This window comes from Micropterus salmoides, unplaced genomic scaffold (genome assembly GCF_014851395.1).
Source record: "Micropterus salmoides isolate LMB-PRFRI ecotype aquatic unplaced genomic scaffold, ASM1485139v1 Ms_hic_scaffold_18, whole genome shotgun sequence".
In the NCBI taxonomy this organism is placed as follows: domain Eukaryota; kingdom Metazoa; phylum Chordata; class Actinopteri; order Centrarchiformes; family Centrarchidae; genus Micropterus; species Micropterus salmoides.
This window is the reverse complement of record NW_024040928.1, coordinates 15,886,009-15,906,716: the sequence shown is the minus strand read 5'-3', so window position 1 is coordinate 15,906,716 and position 20,708 is coordinate 15,886,009. Positions and strand designations below refer to the sequence as shown.

Here is a 20,708-nt window from a genome sequence, read left to right as displayed (position 1 = left end):
AAATTTCGAGCAGCACACCACAAAGCTTGTTCAATCATGTTTTTATCAACTTAGAAATATAGCAAAAATTCGATCTATGTTAACCTTTAAGGACACCGAGACCATTTTACACGCCTTCATCATCATCATCATTTATTGCAACAGTCTTTTCACCTGTTTAACCCAAAAATCTATTGATCAACTCCAGACTGACATACACACCAGCACGTACCTTGAGATCCTCGGGCAGAGGTCTGTTGTCTGTTCCAGAGTCTCGACTGAAAACTAAAGGGGACAGAGCGTTTGCTGTCAGGGCCCCGAGGCTCTGGAACAGCCTGCCCGAGGAAATCAAGTCAGCTGAGTCAGTGAACTCTTTTAAGTCCCTTCTTAAAACATACTTTTATAGGAGAGCCTTTCCCGATCTTATTTGACTTTATTGTATCCCTTTTATTTCATTCTATTTTACTAATTTTATATTTATCTTAAATGTGTATTTTAGTCTTTTCAATGTTTTCATGCTTTTATCTTGTATTGTTTTTGTATTATTGTCTTTTGGGTATTATTGTCTTTACACTTGTTAAAGCACTTTGTAACTTGTTTTTGAAAAGTGCTCTACAAATAAAGATCATTATTATTATTATTATTATTAATAATATGAAATTCAATAACATATCAGTGTTATTATCAGCATACAGAAAGGTATGCTATAAGCATCATAGGCTACATGTTTACAAGCCTGAGTTTGCAAAGTCATCCATGTTTTGTAGATTAACAACCTAAGGGGAAAAGTGTATCTCAGAGTTTCACACTAAATGGGTGGGGCGAGTCAGCTTGTCTTAAACACCTCCTAATTTCACCCAGTTTCAAGAGTGCGGCTTCTGTGGAGGAGCGTCCCCCATGATGGTCTACATGCTATTTCATGCTGCTAGTTTTCTTACAACCAGGATTAGGATTTTCAAGTATTTAAACATGGAATTTATCTGTGGGTGGTAATGGTTATTGGCAGAAATAAATAAGAGCCATTATCAACCTTCAAATATCTTTATCGACTAGAACCTCTACAACCAGCAGTAAGTTTTAGTTGAACATTTTGTTGCTACAGCAACCCCTACTGGCAACGTTCCATGGCAGTTGGAATTTAACACCAAGCCTTTTGTCACATCCCTGTCCGAGCTAATATTGACAAGCATGCTTTATCTACTCTCTAACGCACATACACTCATTGTCTATGGGCGTTCCACTAGACAGGCTTATCTGTATGTAATTTGAGATGTTAAGTTAGTTTTTAGCTATGCTAGCAGCAGGGCTCCAGGGCAGTGCTCCTAGGTCTATCCACCATTTAGGTCCAGACTAAATTATCTAGACAAATATTAACTTAGACGGATTTGCGATAAAAGTTTGAACATTATTTTTTCATGACAACATTCCTGCGTTCCCACTGGCCTCAATGCGGACCTACCCACAGTCTATGGGACGCACTAGCGAGGAGGCTAACCCATGGGCTCTAGCATCGGTCACTAGTCCATCTCTTAAGGCAAAGTTTACTCACTGCACAGCCTAGCTGCCAGTATGAAGGAATTTTTGTGTCTTTTTAATGCAAGCAAAAAAAATGTTTTGGGAGCATATTCATTGCATCAAAAATCAAGTTTTAATTAAAAATAAACAGGCCTTTTTTGTGTCACAAAAAGTTTTAATTGCCACTATGTCCTCTTTGATTTCAAGTCAAAAAGATTTCCATGCGAGTCAGAACGTTTTGCAAGTTATTAAGTTTTGTAAGTCAAAAGGTTTTCTTTGCGAGTCAGAAAGTTTTGCAGGTTAAACCGTTTTGCAAGTCGAAAAGTTTTGCGAGTCAAAAATGGTCGAAATAAGAGATTCTATAGGTGGGTTTGACAGACCATGGTTTTGCATTGACCGCATGGCCACACCCACAATCCACTCGACTGTTATCTAGATATATTGAGGTGTTGCTGCCTTGTTACGTTTTCTCCTTTAGATGTGACATAGAAGCATTTATTACACTCATTTATTTTCCTCCCATAGTTGCAGTGTGGATCATTGGTGACAGCTATGTACAGCATGGTGGCCAGAGAGCTGCAGAGAGCTTTGGAAGCATCTTCACCCTGCTGGGCATCTCTTGGGCTGTAGTAAGTGTGTGACAGGTGCTTCTTATTTTGTGTCTACGCTCTCCGGCTGCACGTATTTCTAACCTGTTGTCTGTCTGTCATGTAGGACCCTGCTTAGTCTACTTCTACCAGAGGAGGAGGGCCTGGGCCCAGTGCCCTACAGGATATAAAAGTCCCACCTTCCATCGTGGCTCACTCTCTTCCCTGAGAGCACCATAGTACTTTCCTGAACCTTTGTTTTTATTTTTACTCCACAACACCTTATCCCACAGTATGTGAACACTACTTATTTAAAATTTAAAATTATGACACTGGCTTCTTATCCATAGGTTCCATTATTATAATTACTGTTACAAATGTGACACATTATTTCATTTATTTAAGTGTATTAACTGTACATTATTTCAAGTCATACTAAACAACTTTAACATTTGTAACCTTTTTAATGACGTTTTCATGAATGCAGGATATGATTTTAATTTATTTAACTGTTTCTTGTGTAATGTAATCATTTTTGTTATATAAAATCAGGCAAGACTAATCATCAGTTCCCTATGTTAATTTGAAATATAGTAGTGATCTAAACTTTTCACAAAATATGATGGTTAATAGAATGAAAATAATGAGATGGTATTTATAGGTTAACATTTTGCATCTCTAAAAATGGAAAGCAAGAGACAAGTGTGAAATTCACCGAGAAGTTTTACTCAACAAAGAATAATCTGCACAATGAATAGTTTTGAAGCTGCAACCTCAGAGAAGTATTATAGGTATTGCACAGGTATTGAGGCTTTAACTGTTTAGTGAGGTAAAAGGAAAAAAACTAAATCAACTGATAGAAAGCACCTATTGATCAGCTTGTTTCTTTTTGCCTCACTGTATAAGCTTCACAATACCTGTGTATTTGCCTGAGAAGACCTCAGAGTTTGAGACATTGCAATAAATGATACTGCTTAGTGGGATTCAATTACTCAGTGTGCAGGTCATTCTTATTTTTTCATTCTGAGCCCTTTCATTCTATGTCCACAGATTTGTTGGATGTGCACATGTTCCTGTGTGTTTGTACTAGACTTACAGTATATCAGAATGTGAAATCTAACATTTCCAGTCAGTATTAATGACAAAATGAGTGCAAATATATAAATCAATTTTATTGCAATGTAAACCATGTGGGGTCTTTTAAATGTTCACAAATGTGGACATATAGTAAACACATTTATTCAAATAAACAAACTGGGCCTGTGCAAGTGGTAACAGCTACTGTATGTCCCGCATAGGTCCAGAGTACTTAGGGGTCCTTGGGGTGCAGCATAAATAAACAACATTAGCCATGACGGTCAGCTATGTTTAGGCACAAGAAAATGGGTCCTAAAGGCCAAATTCAATACAATTAGCTACTGTACTTAAAACATAATTTGCCCTAGTTGTGAAATTAACTATATATATACATATATATATACATACACACACACACACACACACACATTTTAATATAACCCAGGACTGCCATGTCTGATGCAAGGTTCTCAATCATGGCATCATTTAAGCTAAAACAAATAGAGCCATAACACTGTTCATTGACTGGCACCAGCATTCCACCAACACTCTGGGTCACAGACAAAAAGAGGATCTTCAGGCCAGAGTGCTGGAGGTAAAGCTGGTGCAGGTCCTCCATCATGTTGACCAGCTTCCTGCTGCTGACGTTCCCCATGCTGCTGCCGCCACAGTCACAGGGAGGGGCAAAGAAGGGGAGAAGCAAGCCAGACCAAGAGACATCTGGCAGGGTGAAGATGCTTCCAAAGCTCTCTGGCCACCATGCTGTACATAGCTGTCACCAATGATCCACACTGCAACTATAGGAGGAAAATAAATGAGTGTAATAAATGCTTCTATGTTACATCTAAAGAAGAAAATGTAACAAGGCAGCAACACCTCAAAATATCTAGATAACAGTCTATATTTTCAATGTAATATCAGCGGTCTAAAGTCTAGTTTATGTTGTGTGCCTGTTAACTTCAATTACCACATTCACAGAAAAGCAGTTTTGCTGGATATCATGTACATTGTGTTAAACATTACATAGCTTACCTTAGCCTAGATAGTCATGTCTGAGTGCACCAATCAGAGATGCTCGAGTCCAAGTCAAGTCTCTGAGCAAGAGTCCAAGTCAAGTCTCGTGCGGTTATAGGCTAATGGATGTTCTATCACCTGCTGCTTATAAAACTGGATAGCTATAAGGGATTCCCTAACTGTAACCTGTTTTTCACTTACAGAGCACAGCCATGTAATGTGCAATGCAATTAATGACAGCTTATTAACTACTGTAAGTCAACACATTCCCCTCACTCTCAAACCCAGTGTAACGTTAACTAAATAAAACGGTAACGTTACATGATCAACAATAAACCTGTAACCTGTTTTCTGCCAACGGTAATAATTAACGTGATGGCAGCGAGTAAATTATTACGTTAATCGACCACCACAAGTTTGGCAAGCAAATAAACGCTCATTTATCGTTTCATAATGAACGACAGTCGGGGTCAACCTCCGGTCGGTCGTAGCTAAAGCAAGAAGCAAGCTAACGTTAGATGGCCAATGCTGAGCTGAACATGTTTACTCACCACAGGTTACCTATTTTGCGTTCACCGCTTCTTTGTTTGGGTCTTGTTGTATGAAGTTTTAAAGCCAAAGTTCATGATGAATGTCAGCGATCGTCCGCCGATTGCCGTCTGCTGGAGCTGTATTGCACAGTCTCTTCAATCACTTTCTGGCAAGTGAAATAGCCTACTGCATTTTATGGGTTGTATTGGCCATTTAAAAGGTATTTTAAGAGGTAAAAAAAAAAAAAAAAGAGTAGATTGGTTAATAGGCCTACACAGCAAGTAAAATAATGCAGAGTCATAAGGATAATTGCAAAATTGTCTTCATTTTATATCTATGTTGGCAGTAAGGTTAATTAGGCTACAGCCCCTTTTCCAAATATAATCAAAGATATTACACATATGCCTACCAAACAGTTTTTTCGGCGGACAGTCACTTGTTGGCACGACACCTTGAGGAATTTTGAGTCAGCAGTAGATACCATACTACATTTAAAAGCATTTCTGTTGAAATGAGCGACATAGCGTCACCTCAGTCTCTAGAGCTGACTGCTGGTCGGATCGAGGGGATTATGAGCGTGACCATGCGGTCAATGCAAACCCATGATGGGTCAGTCAAACCCACCAATAGAATGTCTTATTTTGATTTTTGCTTTTGACTCGCAAAACTTTTGGGCTTACAAAACTCTCTCACTTGCAAAGCGGTTTAACCTGCAAAACTTTCTGACTCGAAGGAAAACCTTTTGACTTGAAATCAAAGAGGACATAGCAATTAAAATGCTGACACAAAAAGGCCTATGTATTTATAATTACACATCTGATTTTTGATTGCAGAGCGATAAATTTGCTTGCATTAAAAAGACACAAAAATACCTTCATACCAGTGTTACATACTTTTTATTGCATATATATTAGCAAATGTTAGTGTTCATCATGCTAGCCACTATGCTATTAGCTGTCTGATGGAGCTCACCCTGAATGTAGCTACTGTTGGACAGGGTCAGGGAGTAATGGATTACATGTAACAGCGTTATGTAATCAGGATACTAAAAACTAACTGTATTCCGTGACAGTACAGATAAAATAGACGTAATCAGATTACAGGTACATTTTGTAAAATTGGGGATTACTCATAGGGATTACTTTAAGCAGAAAGATTACACAGAGAACACAGTGGTATTTCCCTCCTTAAATTTTTTTATATACAATCTATAGTAGACTAAATGTGTTTCTGTAAAAACACAAAGCTAGGGAGGGACGTGTAGCAGACATTGATTGGCGTTTACAGTCGCCAGTAGCGCCGAATGTGTCATGCAGACTGTGCGGACTGGGTCCAGCTCTCAGAGAGTGAACACGGCAGACGGATCCAGACTGATCACTGCATACACAGCCTGTAGAGACTGACAGAGACCAGTTTGACCACTGGGAATACAGTCCCGACGTGAGGGTTGGCACCCGGGCCTTAGTAAACTAATTGAAGCGCAGGGAGCACAGTTATGGTGCGTTCCACATACCTCGGAAGTCGGAGCTGGGAATGACGTCACACCCGAGTTGACGCTCAGCCAGCCGTTTACAACTAGCCAGGTTAGCAATTGATACGTCGGTTGATTAAAAAAACGCATTGTGCGGTATTTACTCACACTAAACACTGTAGCAACACGACCACATACAGCTGTTGGACAGCACTTTGTGTACGAACATTTCTATAAGACACAAGTACGCAGAAGTGCTAATAAACAGTATTCTCCCGACTTCCGAAGTCGGGATTCCGACTTCCCATGTCAAATGGAACGCACCATTAATCGACAGAGCTAACCAGCCACAGATACAGGTGATAGGCTATAGTTAGAGGTTTAGCAAGAAGTAAAGCTATCCATCAAGAAGCTCTGTGTAAATCATCTCAGTACTGGATTCCCTGTTGGTCTCTGAGGCTGTGTTCGGTCCTGTTCATGCCGCGTTCACTGGGAGGCTGCTGATTGTGGTTTCATTGGCCGCTCTCCCTGCTCCGGTTTCCAATCAGGCGCCCCACCACTCCTGTCCTGAAAACCTTCTGTGCTTGCGAAAATGTGTAAACAGCTTTACAGTCTATGGTAAACACTCCCCCTGCTCCGATCTCCCAGTACGGGCACAGCTAACTGAGCTAAAAACAGCAGCTAGTTAGCTAACTAGCCTAACTTAAGCAACAATTAAAGCTATTTGTCCATCACGAAATCACAGAGTTGAGGCAGAGCAGCCGGAGGACATCAGAGATTAAACTAGAATATATTTTCTCCATATTTCTAATATTTTCCCATCAAATATGATCCCGTTTCACCAAAATCAATGAAAAAAGTTGTGTTTTTGTACGGTCTACGGCCAGACCCCAGAAACATTATGCTTCAGCAGTGTCACATTGAGAAATCTTTTCATTGGACACTAAATTAATACAAGTGCAGAATGAGTCATCAACATTTTAAAATGCTTTTCCAAATGACACTTGAATATCATCAAGAATTGATGGGCCAGATACTGCCATAGTGCAAAGCACATCATAAAAACATTTAAACATGGATTTTGATTTCATAGGAAGGGAAGATTTTGTACATATTTCTCTGAAAATACACTGAGCAGAAAACGCACCATTGATACTCTCGTCTTCATTTGCCTATTTGGCATTGAAGTAATCCAAAAGTAACTACAAATAATCAGATTACATTACTTTTATTTTGTGGTACTTGGATTATGTTACTGATTACATTTTTAACAAGTAATTTGTAATTGTACCTGAAGTAATCCTTCCAACCCTGCTGTTGGGCTACGGTTTCTTCCTTGTATATTCCATTAGAGGGACAATGTAACATTTTACATTTAATATGCTTGTGAATCCATGTTGCTGTATTAACTCAGTGTCTCAGTACCTTTAGCCGAAATTTAGTTTATAGCATTGTGCCTTTTACTGATTTACTGTGTTGTTTTCAATACTTTGTCACTGTTCTAGAAAAAAAACAAACAGAGGCCATTTCCTGTCCTAAACCCTTGCTGAAAGTGTTAAGTTAGCTCACTGCATAGTTGTGCACTTACACCATGGGAGTGTGGATTTGCACACATGGTTAGGGCACAAGATTATCAGTTGTGCTATTGTACTGATCCACCAAATGTTGAAATGCATCAAATACTGTTACAAACCTTATTCACAGCAGATAAAAAGCACAGGTACAGCTAATATCATAGCTCACTTAAATGGAAGGCATGTTGTGAGGCCATGAAGGAAAGAGAAGGTGAGTAACAGCAAGAGCGAAGATATAGAGAGAGATTAGCCATTGTAAACACATAGAGGGAGCTCATGTAGGCGTAACAGATGGTCTGGACCAAAAGACTGGCTAACGAGCTAAGGCACTCTGGGAGAAGGTTAACTTAACAATCCTATACACTATGCAAAAACCTGGGGTTGGTAGATTAACCACCTCATCTCAGTACCATTTAGTTGTCTCCCAGCCTGCAGAAACAGGTCTTGCTCAGTTTGATCAGTTTCTAAGCAGTGTGTTCTGCATACCTGCAACAGGTTACAGTATCTTAGACACACACACCACGGCTCGGTACACATTAGGCTGGCACAGTATGTCAGGTAATTGTTCATCTAAGGACAAACATCTTGTACCCAATAGTACTGATAGTGGTGCTGTTACGTATCTTTAGCTATAGCCATCACTCCTTTTCCACTGTTTGACACAATTTACTATCTGCTCTTCTTTTTTACCAAATAAAAAGGTGCTGATTGAGCAACTGCGCCTTGATAAGACTTTTTCTTCGCTCTTTATTGTTAACGCTTCAGACATGAAATAGGAAAGTTAATGTGGAGATCAAGCGCAGAGTTTTCCTTGTATTTAAACATAGATGAGTTATCTTCAACTGCTCAGTGGTGTGTGAAGTGTGCAAAGTTCAAATGATGTGCGGGTCGGTTATTTAAAACCTTGTGGGTTGACAAAGTCTTCCAACTCCTCTTTTTTCCCCCCATTAAATCATCTATATTGACATTTTTCTCTCACAACTCTACTTTATGAGAAATAAAGAACTGGCCGACGACAGCTGTGATGAAGATACGAACGTAAATAAATCTGAATTTAATGACTTAATGACCACTGAATATCAAACTGAATCTATTTTTCTGAATATATTATCCCTCCCTCTCCCTCCCCCCCCCTCTGTCTCTCTCTCTCTCTCATATACATATATATTTAAATAAAACAATGGATGACATATTGAGAGACAGTGGGAGGTAGGGGGAGATTCACAGCAGCGTAGCAATATGGTAACCAGTTTTTGGTTTCCAGGCAACAGCTGTTTGGCCACCTTTTGTCAGTGGACCGAGGGCTGGAGAGGGGGGTTTTCTTCATTCATAAGCTAAGTGGTCACATGAAGTGCCTAGTGACTCATGTCAAAGACCTAGGCAGATACCCAACCACACACATGCCCGAAATACATCTTAAAATCATTTGTTTTCTATGATGGACTAAATGAAACTGAATTTCCACCAAAATAGAAGTACTGCCCCACTGGTGCCACGCACAAACATTCAATCTTTAACTATATTTTTGTGAGGATTACTAATAACAAGCTGCCCCAATAATATCAGTGACCAGATGCATTTATTCAACCATATCCATGTGTGCTAAGAGGTTTCAGTGTAATGAGACACCTGCCGCTAGGAACATAAAACATGAGAAAAACAGGGCCTTATGTAAAAAACCTCTTTTCCCTTCAAAACAGCCCATTTTGAGAGACAAACCCAAATTGGCTACTGTCCTCCTCCCCGCAAACATAGACAAGAGTGATCTCATCTTCAAAAGTGCACACATGCTCTTATACACAAACAAATCCTTTACCTTTAATAACCTTATAGAGCTATTTACTCTAGACTATTAAAATAAACAAAGACTATTAAAATAATGCAAGATAGTTAAGTTTAGGAGTATAGTTATTAGATTTTTTAGAGAAGGTTGAAAGAAAAAATATAAAAAAATAGGGTGGTGGCAGGACGGGAGGTAACACACTCCACACGCACGCACACAATAGTACCTGGAAAACAAAATAAGTGGATTGCTTGCAAAAGGAGTCACAAAAGAAATGGTCAAATAATCGGATAACTGTGTCTGACCCACTGCACTGTACCTGCCTCACTGCAGATGTCATCATGACTTTAATTACATCTGCTAAATTCTAAACCGCTATGGATATTATACAGGGTCTAAGGGCTTAGCAATTGTAGCCACAATTTTGTGAAAGAGATTTAGGTTTTGGTTTATGTCAACAAGCAGCTACCATCATACGTTATCACCATAATATCTATATTGAACTACAATCAATCCAGGCAGACACATTTGTTAAAATATGCATACCGGTATCTATAGAACTAAATATAAGTGAATCATCTGCTGTCACAAATCTTTGTTTACATTTCCGAACTAACATTACTAACTGAAATAATTACTGGATATAATGAAAGAACACACCCATAATAGGTAGCGACCATAGGTGTCATTTACACTGGGGATGCTGCGGACATGTTCCCGTCACTTTTTGAAAGCATTTGTTAAAAATGTTCAGAAAAATAGCTTGAAACAAGAAAGGTTAAATAACAAATAATAATAAAAACATGAAAGCAGAATTTCATTATTAGATATGCATTGGTGAAGAGGTATGAACCTGTATGATGGGACACCAATATAGTGGAGAAAAACGAAAACATTGTAATCCTTGTATATGTCTCGTGCATGGTGTTAACTGCAACATTTAAACTACTGTCCTTTCCCCCTGGGGGTCCTCAGACCACACATCAGGGACTAGTCTATTGCTCTTGTGGTGTGATAATCTTGTGACTCCAAAGAAAATCCCCTCTGAGAAAACCACTTCCAAGAAAACTAGCCTTGTATGGGACCTAAAGATTGCTGTTGGGTTTAATTGTTAGATTCAGAGAATGAAGAATCTCAACTCACTGTGGCGCACGAGAAACTGAAGTCACAGCATGACAGCCTGAGATATAAGGTTTCTGTCCACAATAATGGTAAGCTAGAATACTTTTGTACTTAGCGTGATTTACACTGTACTCAAAAGTAGAAAGCATCCAGGGTAAGAACAAGTAGTGGGGACTGGAGCACAGTGAGAGGTGACAGGCTCTCTTCACTTTAGGTGAGATGCATTATTACTGGATTGTATTCTAGACATCTATAGTGCACTCTGAACTCTTCCAGCACTTAACAATTGTAATGATAGTGGTGCAAGGTTGGAAAACATGGATGATGGATGAAAAACATTCATTATTTTCCATCCTCATTTGAGGTAATTTGGTTTATTATAAATTTATAAATACAAATGAAGCAGTTCTTTTTCTTCAATTCCCGTGCACATCACATGCTAAAGAACTACCCCCCACCCCCACTCCCCCAGCTCACGAGGCACAGATGCAGAGACCAGTGGTCAATCAGTAGGCTGACTGAACGTGTATGTGCATTAGAGGAAAGGGCAGTCGCACATTTCACATTTTCTGACACCTGCGGTTAAAAGCGGAATACTAAAAGTATGACGGGAGGGAGAAAAGAAAAAGTGGGATAGACTGAACAAAAGTGAATAGGGTGCGCAATGGGTGAATAGGGAAAGGGAGAAATACAGCAGAGGAGAGAAGGAAAGATGAAGAACATTACAACAGAGGCTGAATGAAAAGAACAATATTCATGTGCAAAAGAGTTGAGAACAATCAAATCTGTCACATCATGTGAATAAAAACATATTTAACTTAGAATTATAGTACACAATAATCAGCTGACATATCAGAAATGAATTTATGTATAACTGAACCAGTTTGGTAAACTAATTTGGCATTCTAGTTTAATCACATAATGTTCAAAATAGGGTGGCAAAACTGACCTTGACAAAAAGACAGGAAATTACCTGGATATACATTTACAGAACATGTATGAGTTACATTATGCAAGACTGTTGTTGGAAATTGTTTTTAAGCAATTAAATAAAACAACAACGAAGTGAAGCCATAGTCATGGCTTTATTAAAAAAAATTGTAAAGGCTCAAATAAAACAGAATGAATAAAAAACAAAATCAAAAACTCAAAAGCCCATCTGAGGTGGAATTCAAAGAACAGCTCATAACCTTTGGTCCTGCCATTTTATTAATGGTTCCAACATTTAAGATTCAAAATATTTATGAGGCAAAACAATTTACATAATTTTACATGTTTTGAAATGTACATATAATTAAATAAACTTTTTTAAAATGATTGCAATTAAAATGTAATTGATGGAAAATAACAAAGAACAAATAAAAAGCACCATATAAGTAGCCTGTTGTGGCACATCTGAATGAATAAAAAACTGATGTAATTGGAAAACATTTGAAGCTATTAAAACACACAAATGACGTTGATTAAAAAGAAAACAAAAATGCCATCATATATGAGTCCAAATACAGGACATATGGGTTGTTAATGTACCATTATCTTCCTTATGGACTGTCTATTTCCAGCAGGAAAAAATAAAACAATCCAAGAGGTGGGTAGATGAAGCAAGATGGATTTACAAATGCAAGAAAACATCTCTTGCGCTGTCCTGTAGCTACAAACAAAAATCTTAAAGTGATATCAAGTATTGCAGATGGGGATCTGACCATCTGGATTTGCATATTGGTAACAGAGATCCAGTTCCTGTTTGTCTGTGTCTCACATGTATCTGTTCTTGACATACTCCCTGTACATCAACATGTCGTCCCTGCACAGTACCCTCACCTGGCCCTGACCGGTCATCACATGGCTCTCAAACTCATTGCGGCTGTCTCTGTCGACCTGCGGGAGAGAAACGGTGTAGATGCTGTCCTCCGGGAAGCAGGATACTGGCTCTCTGAAGGGGGAAGGGGGGGGGGGGCAAAGAAGTGGGGGTGGGAGGACAGAGGGACAGAAGTGTGTTCAAATAATGGATGTATGAAGAACTGATTTTAGACAAATCACGTGGTGGTAGAAAAGTCATGATGTTTACTTTTCACATCAGGGAAAATCGGTAACGGTAAGATCGAGTGAAAATCTGCTGGAGAGAGCACTGGAGACTCCAAAGCATGTCTCATCATCTTGAGTGGATTTTCAACTGCGTGCTTGTCAGGTCATCTATTCAGTCAGCTAGTTTAACAGCAGCTGAGGCCCCAGCGAGAGGGTGCTCAGACACGTGGCCGCATTACAATTAAACCTACTTGATAACTGGCTGTGTGTAAGCTACAACTCCGTAGCTCCAGTATAACGAGGAAGGCTTGAGATAAATGCTGAACCCTTAGTTGAGGACCATTGCTGAGAGTGTCAGCAATGGTCCTCAACTAAGGGTTTAATGTTAATTAAAGCTATAATGAGAACTGCAAGAAGGTATACTGAGGTCCAAACACCCAACTTCAAACCAAGGGCCTCCAAGATGCTGAGGCAATCATTGAAAAGGGCTTAAATACACTGTTCAGAAAAACACTTAAAACACACATCAGATCTCAATGGCCACATGAAACCGGGCATTGTCCTGCACCAGGAGGAACCCAGGGTCCGCTGCACCAATGGCCATGAGGATTTCATCACAGAACTTATCAGCAGTCAGAGTACAGTTGTCTAGCACATCGAGGTCTGTGCGACGCTCCAAGGATATGCCTTCACAGACCATTCCTGACCCACTGCCATACCGGTCATGCTGGGTGATGTCACAGGCAGCATAACGTTCACCACGGCGTCTCCAGATTCTAACATCTGTCACATGTGCTCAGTGCGAACCTGCTCTCATCTGTGAAGAGAACAGGACGCCAATGGCGGACCTGCCAATTCTGGTGTTCTCTCTGTCAAATGCCAATGGAGCTGCATGGTGCTGCGCTGTGAGCACAGATTCCACTAGAGGACATCAGTTTGGTCAAAACATGCACACCAGTAGCCCGCTGGATGTCATTTTGTATGGCTCTGGCAGTTCCTCCTTGCACAAAGGAGCATGTCCTGCTGCTGGTTTGAAGCCCTTTTTTACCGCCCTGTCCAGCTCTCCCTGTGTAACAGCCCATCTCCTGGTATGTCCTCCGTGCTCTTGAGACAGTAGCCGCTTTCACACAGAGATCCCGCAATAAACAATAAACAGAAAGAATGTCCGCCAATATGACACGTTCGCCCTTTCATTCTGAACAATTTATTGCAGCATAATCCTGCCACCACGTTTGTTTTCACATAGCAATCCAACTTTTCAGCTCAGAAAGTGACAGGAAAGGGCACCGTTACTAACATTCCCTACAGCGAGCCGCCATGTTGGTGTAATAATCCCAGAAAATAAATCAGTGTGAGCACCTATGGATGTGCCATCCTGGACTCCCTGTGCAACCTGAATGGGCTGCAGGTTCTGCCTCATGTTACCAATAGTGACAAGGACACTCGCAAAATATAAAACTAGAGAAACAATCAGTCAGAAAGGATAAGCAGAGCAATTGTCTGTGGCCACCACATGCATAACTATTCCCTTTTTTGTGGGTTGCCTTGCTGTTGCCTCTCCATTGCACCTGTTGTCACTTTCATTTGCACCAAAAGAGGTGACATTGATTCCCAATTGCTTATTCTTCCTAACTGAACAAACTGATATCCCAGGAGTTTAATTGACTTGATTTTATACTGTGATTATTTGGTGTTCCCTTATTTTAAATTTGTATTTAATAATTGGTTCATCCATATAACTAAAATGACCTGTATATTAGACAACCGTTAGCGTGGCTCAACAAAAACCGGCCTACACCTGAGGTCAAGACTCAGCAGTTTACTTATATTTTTAGAACAATGAACACTCCTTCGAGCACAATAATGTTTATTCTGGACAGGGAGGATGGTTTGAAAGGAGAGTGAAAGAAGCCATCTACACCTGAGTAGAGAAAACATCTCTCAACAGGGGAGGAAGTCTGTGACACCACTTATCCCCCACTTATAATGCTGTCCTTTCATCCCTTCACAGAAGATTGAATAGAGGTTAAATAGCTGGGACTCACTGCCAGTCAACTCAGAACAGAAGAAGCCTCTTGGATGAGAGGCAAGACGTCTTCAAGTATCTTCAACCAAGTCCAGGTGCCCTTGATCTTAACCCTCCTTGGATAATTATGACCTGGACAAGCGAGAAGCTTCACAGACTTCATCAAGATAAACAGCTGGTGGTGCACAGTCCCCAGCCATGTGCCATTAAACCATTGCAGAAGAAGCCCAACAAGCTTTTCTTTTAACAAGTCTTCCCTTGAATAAACATCTGTTAAACAGTCTTGACTGTTCACACACAGCTGACATCAGCAGCATCATAATCATTAAAAGGTGACCATAAAGGGGGCTTAGTGCACACACACTACCCTAGTTTGTTATTTGGCAGTGCTACAAGAGTTTAGCATGACGTTAGTAGTGCTGATTGATTGTTTGAAGGAGTTGGGGCAATAATGGGCCCAGTGCATTCTGGCTGTTGAAGGTTTTCTTACTTTAGGGATTGCATAGACAATCTAGAAAATATCACCTTTTTAGTGTTGGGGGAAAAAAGCTCATTATAATTTAAACAGGAAACAAATCACCACACTTCACTGATGCTTCTCAACAGGAATCTGCCGCAGTATTCATATTCTTTCCACTTATATCCCCACCAACGGAGTCAGCTTTGCCTATCCCTGATGTGTCAATAGAGGAACTACACAGAGGGAGGTGACAGGCGAAAATACATTTTGATGCTGTAACAGCGTCTTAGAATAGCAATGTTGCACAACAGACACACATGCCAGACCTGTGGACCTTACACGAGGATGACAGCAATGGATGGATGGAATAATGAACAGCCAGGGTGATGACTGAAGAAAGGTGAAGATACAGGTGGACAAGGGGCAATGCAAACTGAACAAGGATCAAAAGATGTGATGACTCCCCGCTGACTGAGGTTGCTCTTGCACACAAAAGCCAATATCTGCATGTCTGTCACCTTTGTGTGACCTCTAATACCTTTCTTTACTTTTGAGCAAACATGTATGTACTAAAAAAATCATGTCATGTATCCAAAGAGAGCCACAAAGAGTAGTCATGTGTTCGCCCTACAAAGAGTTGAAGGCCGGAAAACACATTTCATCCAACTTCCTCTCCTTCCAACTTCCTTCAAGTCACCAATAGCCATTACCTATAATCCATCTACTCTGCAGTATAACAACTCCAGCTCTTCATTCACTCATTGCCAGATCGTTGTTTCAACCATAGCTCAAGGATGACTCAAGTCATTTGAAATATGAATTTAAGTGATTTCTTGTGTGTTATTTTTAGCTTGTCTTTTAACTGTCTCTCTGTGCTTCAGGATCACTGCCTGCCTGTCTGTCTGCCCGCCAGCCACGGTCACATGCAGCCATCTCCCCTCCACTGCCACGCTTCACCAGCCACCAGAGGTCCACCTCTGCTTCTCGGACTTTCCCCTTATCAACCTCATCTCTTGGAATCCAGTCAAACCCTTTTCTTATTCACTTTCTTATTTCCCTGAGTCTGCGCCCTGCATTTGGGTTCAGGAAACCTTTGCAGGTGTTTTGAGTGAATTAGCTGATTAGAGCTCATTTATTTATTCTAAAATTCCAATAGTTTTAAGAATTCTCAATTCCATGAGCTGTAAGCAGTAAAGTAAAAAGCCTTGATCTATTTCACTATGTGTGTAATGAATCTAGAATATATGAAAGCTTTTACTTTTTAAATTAAATCACAGAAGGAAATTAACTTTTCCATGATATTCTAAAATTTTCTGATGCATCTGTAGTTATAAATAATAATAATAAAATAAGAATTAGTCATTTAGCTGACGCTTTTATCCAAAGCGACTTACAACTGCTATATATGCCAGAGGTCGCATGCAAGGTCTCCCACACCAAAGGCATGTGTCTTATACACAGCACCATCACCACCGCCACCATAGTTCCCTGAATGGTTCCAACCAATGATTTTGCTTCCACCTTTTTCATCCCATTCATGCTTCTGCTTCTTTAATTGCCCCTAATGTCTCTCTTTCTTTGTCTCTTTTCATTGACTGCAACCTTTTTTCTTGCCTTTACCCTCTTCTTCAATTTCACATGACCTCAGACTCCATCTTCTAAAAAAATGGCATAAAAATAATAATAATAATAATAATACTTTGCCAATATTTATCTTTTAATTTTGGACTGACCTAAAGGTTTCTATCAAAAATTAAAATATGAAAATGCCCTTTTTCTGACAAGGGTCCAACTGCAGACCTCCACTGTGGAGTTGCTTCCGGTGCAGGCTCCTCTGTCAGCACAACTCTGTAGGTACCAAATCCGTGCTGCCTGACAGATCCCTATCTGCACATGTGTTTTTACAGTATTGCAGACATCTGTGGCAAATAGTGTGCTGCTGTGTGTGTGTGAGAAAGTATTGACCACGTAATGAGCAATGAAGTATCTGTCTCTCTAGGCTCAAGCTATTATAATTTTTTGTTAATCTTAATCGAAACCCCCTCAAATTATAACTGTAGTCCAGTTCCCACAGTTGTCAGTTTTTCATATTAAATTCAGCTGATAGCAGTAAAATGCCATAGTATCTTCAAAGTGAAATTATGAATGAGAAGTGTGTGTGTGTGTGTGTGTGTGTGTGTGTGTGTGTGTGTGTGTGTGTGTTTTTTAAGAAGACGTTACAGTCTCAATCAACGACATTATGTTTTTCTGTGAATTGATGTGGCTGGCTGTATCGACGGATCAAAACCCAAATTTAACAGAATAAATAAATAGTGCCTGTAACAAAGATACTGTTACTAGTTGAATTATTGATTGTAACATACAGTCGGCTTTGTTGTAGACAGAATAGGCTCAAATCAGTATGCTATATTTAAGGAACTGGCCTACCAGTTTTCACTTACAATGTTGACAAATTAATTAAATATAAATCAACGACAAAATCCCTTCCCCTATAAGTGTCTACATGATTACATTTTAGAATTTTTTAATGCGTTTCCTGTCAAATTGCACAATTTTATTTTGTATTTTTTGCGTGCCTTTCCTGTCCTTACATTATGTTCCTCGCTACTTCTTTGCTCCTGGAGATTTATATTTACCGCACAAACATGAGAGTGCTATTGATCTTCACGTCTCACTCTCGGCTAGGGCTGCACAATTTGGAGAAAAGGTCCTATTGTGATTGTTGTGGACAATATTGCGATTTGCAATTCGATTATAATGGTACAAACAAATGGTACTATGAGTCTATTTGCTTAATTATATAGGAATGCGCAAAATACTGACATTTTGAAATGTATATCTGTCAACTTGAACAAAGTTAAACAATAAACAATATTTATAACAATAACTAGTAAAGCAGATATAAAACAGAACAAGCGGAGTGTGTTGCTCTACAGAGGAGGCGGCTAGAAGCAGCACATATTGGCACACTGGCACCGGCACAATGCACATCTGTCTAATGCAGAGTCTCTATTCACAACCTGGAGGAGGAACTGTAAATGAGTGTATTAAATAAAGAGTATAATGTTTAGTTGATAGTTTACTGTTAGTATAACAGTAATATACTAAATTCATTATAATTTCATATAATAGTTTACTATTTTACCACTAGTCAAATATTAAATCCATTTCATTTCTGTGTCGTTTTAATTTATTTAATACTTGAAAAGGCTCTACATTAGTCTCTAATTTGTTAATGCTAAGAACAAACTTGTCATTAATCATATTGTTCACTTTTGCTGTAGCTTTTTTTTTGTCCCACCCCATCCAGGCTGTCATTGGTCGGTTGACGAAAAGTGACTGACAAGCACGTTGGCTCTGTGAAAAGTTGAAAATGCAACTAAATGCACAGATACAACTAACGTTAAATGGCCAGCGAGCCAAACCCAAACCTTCCTTATTTTCTCCCAGTTTTTTTTCTGTCTTACTGCTTTAGCTGCTGCCGAAATCTCTCTGTCTCTGTCACAGAGCGACCAGACCGGCATTTCTCACGGTTCTCGTGTGGCACGTCCGACTATGTTTTAAACGATTAGTGGAGAGGGGTTATGGTAGCTTGTTGTCTTAAAAGTTACTGGCACACTGCTCATGAATATTTTTTCTCATTGCACGTAGGCTTACCAGTTTTTAGAGGGCACACACAAGAGCCCAGTGTGGGCTGAGACAATGAGCAAACTCAGCGCACACAGTGAAGAAGCGTCACACAAACTTTTACAAACCCTCTAGCTCATACCAACGTAAATGTTGGTATGAGCTAGAGGCAGCGAAAAAAGGGTAATGATTGACAGCAAAATAATTAAAAACATACATATCAAGAGGAATCCTGATAAGACATGTTGTTATTGAGCTGCTGTCTGTCTGTCTGTCTGTCTGTCTGTCTGTCTGTCTGTCTGTCTGTCTGTCTGTCTGAATTTGGAGCTAGAAAGAAAGAGAGCAAGACTGTATGGCTGGCTTCACACTGCCATCCCACGTGTGGTTGAATTTTGAAAAACACTCGACCTGCTGGGTCATGGCTGCAGTGAACAGAAAGGCGAAGGGGTGGAGACAGAAGTAAAGGAACAGTGTTTGGTTATAAGAGATGAAGATTAACCAGCGCATGGTTAGAAGCCTCCTTGGAGACCACTTCACTTGTTCACTTGCCCCATGGCTACTGGAAGTGGTATTTAAAAACCAAACAAACCATTATCACAATGTCATGCTTAACATTACACGTGAGTGAGGGATTATGGAGTTTGGTTGTGTGTATGTTTGGGTTAATGTGTCACATGTTTTACTCACAAGCAGATGATGTTTGCCCGGTTTATGTGTTCAGTTTTTTCCACCCTGTGCTGGGTCTCGCCCAGATGTGCAAACCTGCAGAAAAAAGAAACACACACACAGAATGAAAAAGACAAATATTCCAGCAAAATAGCCCGAAGTTTAAGTATGTCCACATACTGAACACGTTTGTCTTTGCCACTTGCTCCTTCCATTATTATCTTGTGAAGAGCCATTAACAAAAGGTAACCGAGTAACAGTGTAATTAATCTCTAACAGAACCTTTAAATTTCAGGTTCTTATTCTCTATTTTTCAATTCAAATACTCAGAGATGAGATAAACCTGTCTGTTGAGATCTCAAATGTTCAGAGCACATTGTCATCAGATTTCCCCGTAGGTTATTTTTCTCACGCGAAGACACCATAATTTGCAATAATTGAGAGTCCCCCTTTGGCTGTTGCTTATGATTTTTAATATTAATGCACTGATTAGCAGAGCTCTGGCTGCAGCTAACGTCTTTGGAGCCATTCCAACTTCCAGCCTCAATAATGAATGCAGTTTCATTCTCATTATGTGCCACTACAGTAGGAGGATATAAACAACATCCCTCACAACAATTTGGATTTGTTTTTGTTTTTTTAAAGTTAATTCCCCAGCTTCAATCACGCCTCAAAACTGTACCTGCCATCACAGGCAGAGACACAAGTCTAAGGACCTCATTACAATCAATGTTAAAACTGGGGAATCTCTGGTCAAGTGAATCTGCTTTAAATAAATACATTTATCCGACAGCACATTTTTATCTCTCTGCCTGCCTGTCTGTTTTCTTTCATCACCGATTTTTTACATCTAGCCACATTCAGTACATAGAAACATAATTTTAGACACATAAATATAGGTTTAGTGAGCAAGGACACATTTCTGAGAAATACTGAGTGTTAGGCTCCATATTCAAAGCACGTTGAGGCTGTTATCAAAGACTGACTGGTATTGGTTTATCTTCAACAGTACATTTCATTTCTCAGTACAAGCGATAAAAACCTTTGCAAAATGATGAATCTGGCAAGAGGCTTATGCTTTTGCATTTTGTATGACAAAACATGTCTAAATCTTTCCACATTCACGGACATGTTTGGCTCAGAATATTCTATGATAAAAATATGTTTACAGCTGATAATGTTTTTACTGCTGATTTTGTTAAATGTTATTGTTGCTGCACTTGAATCTACAAATCTTGAAACTAGGATCTT

At 39.6% G+C, this 20,708-nt stretch overlaps 1 protein-coding gene and 1 long non-coding RNA gene across 2 annotated transcripts in view; both read right to left on the bottom strand.

Moving 5' to 3' along the window:
- Positions 1 to 3,238: 3,238 nt before the first annotated feature.
- On the bottom strand, positions 3,239 to 4,387 carry LOC119909249. The gene is made up of 2 exons (XR_005445410.1): positions 4,135 to 4,387; positions 3,239 to 3,930 (listed from the first exon to the last, which is right to left on the bottom strand). It is a non-coding gene; the product is annotated as an uncharacterized LOC119909249 (long non-coding RNA).
- Positions 4,388 to 11,536: 7,149 nt separating this feature from the next.
- fig4a (FIG4 phosphoinositide 5-phosphatase a) overlaps positions 11,537 to 20,708 on the bottom strand; it is a 64,290-nt gene continuing 55,118 nt past the window's right edge. The window contains exons 23-24 of the mRNA XM_038726760.1: positions 19,479 to 19,553; positions 11,537 to 12,586 (exon numbers count right to left, since the gene is read on the bottom strand). Of these exons, the coding sequence (XP_038582688.1) occupies positions 12,409 to 12,586; positions 19,479 to 19,553 (253 nt within the window). The 3' untranslated portion in view covers positions 11,537 to 12,408. The remainder of the gene's footprint in view (positions 12,587 to 19,478; positions 19,554 to 20,708) is intronic.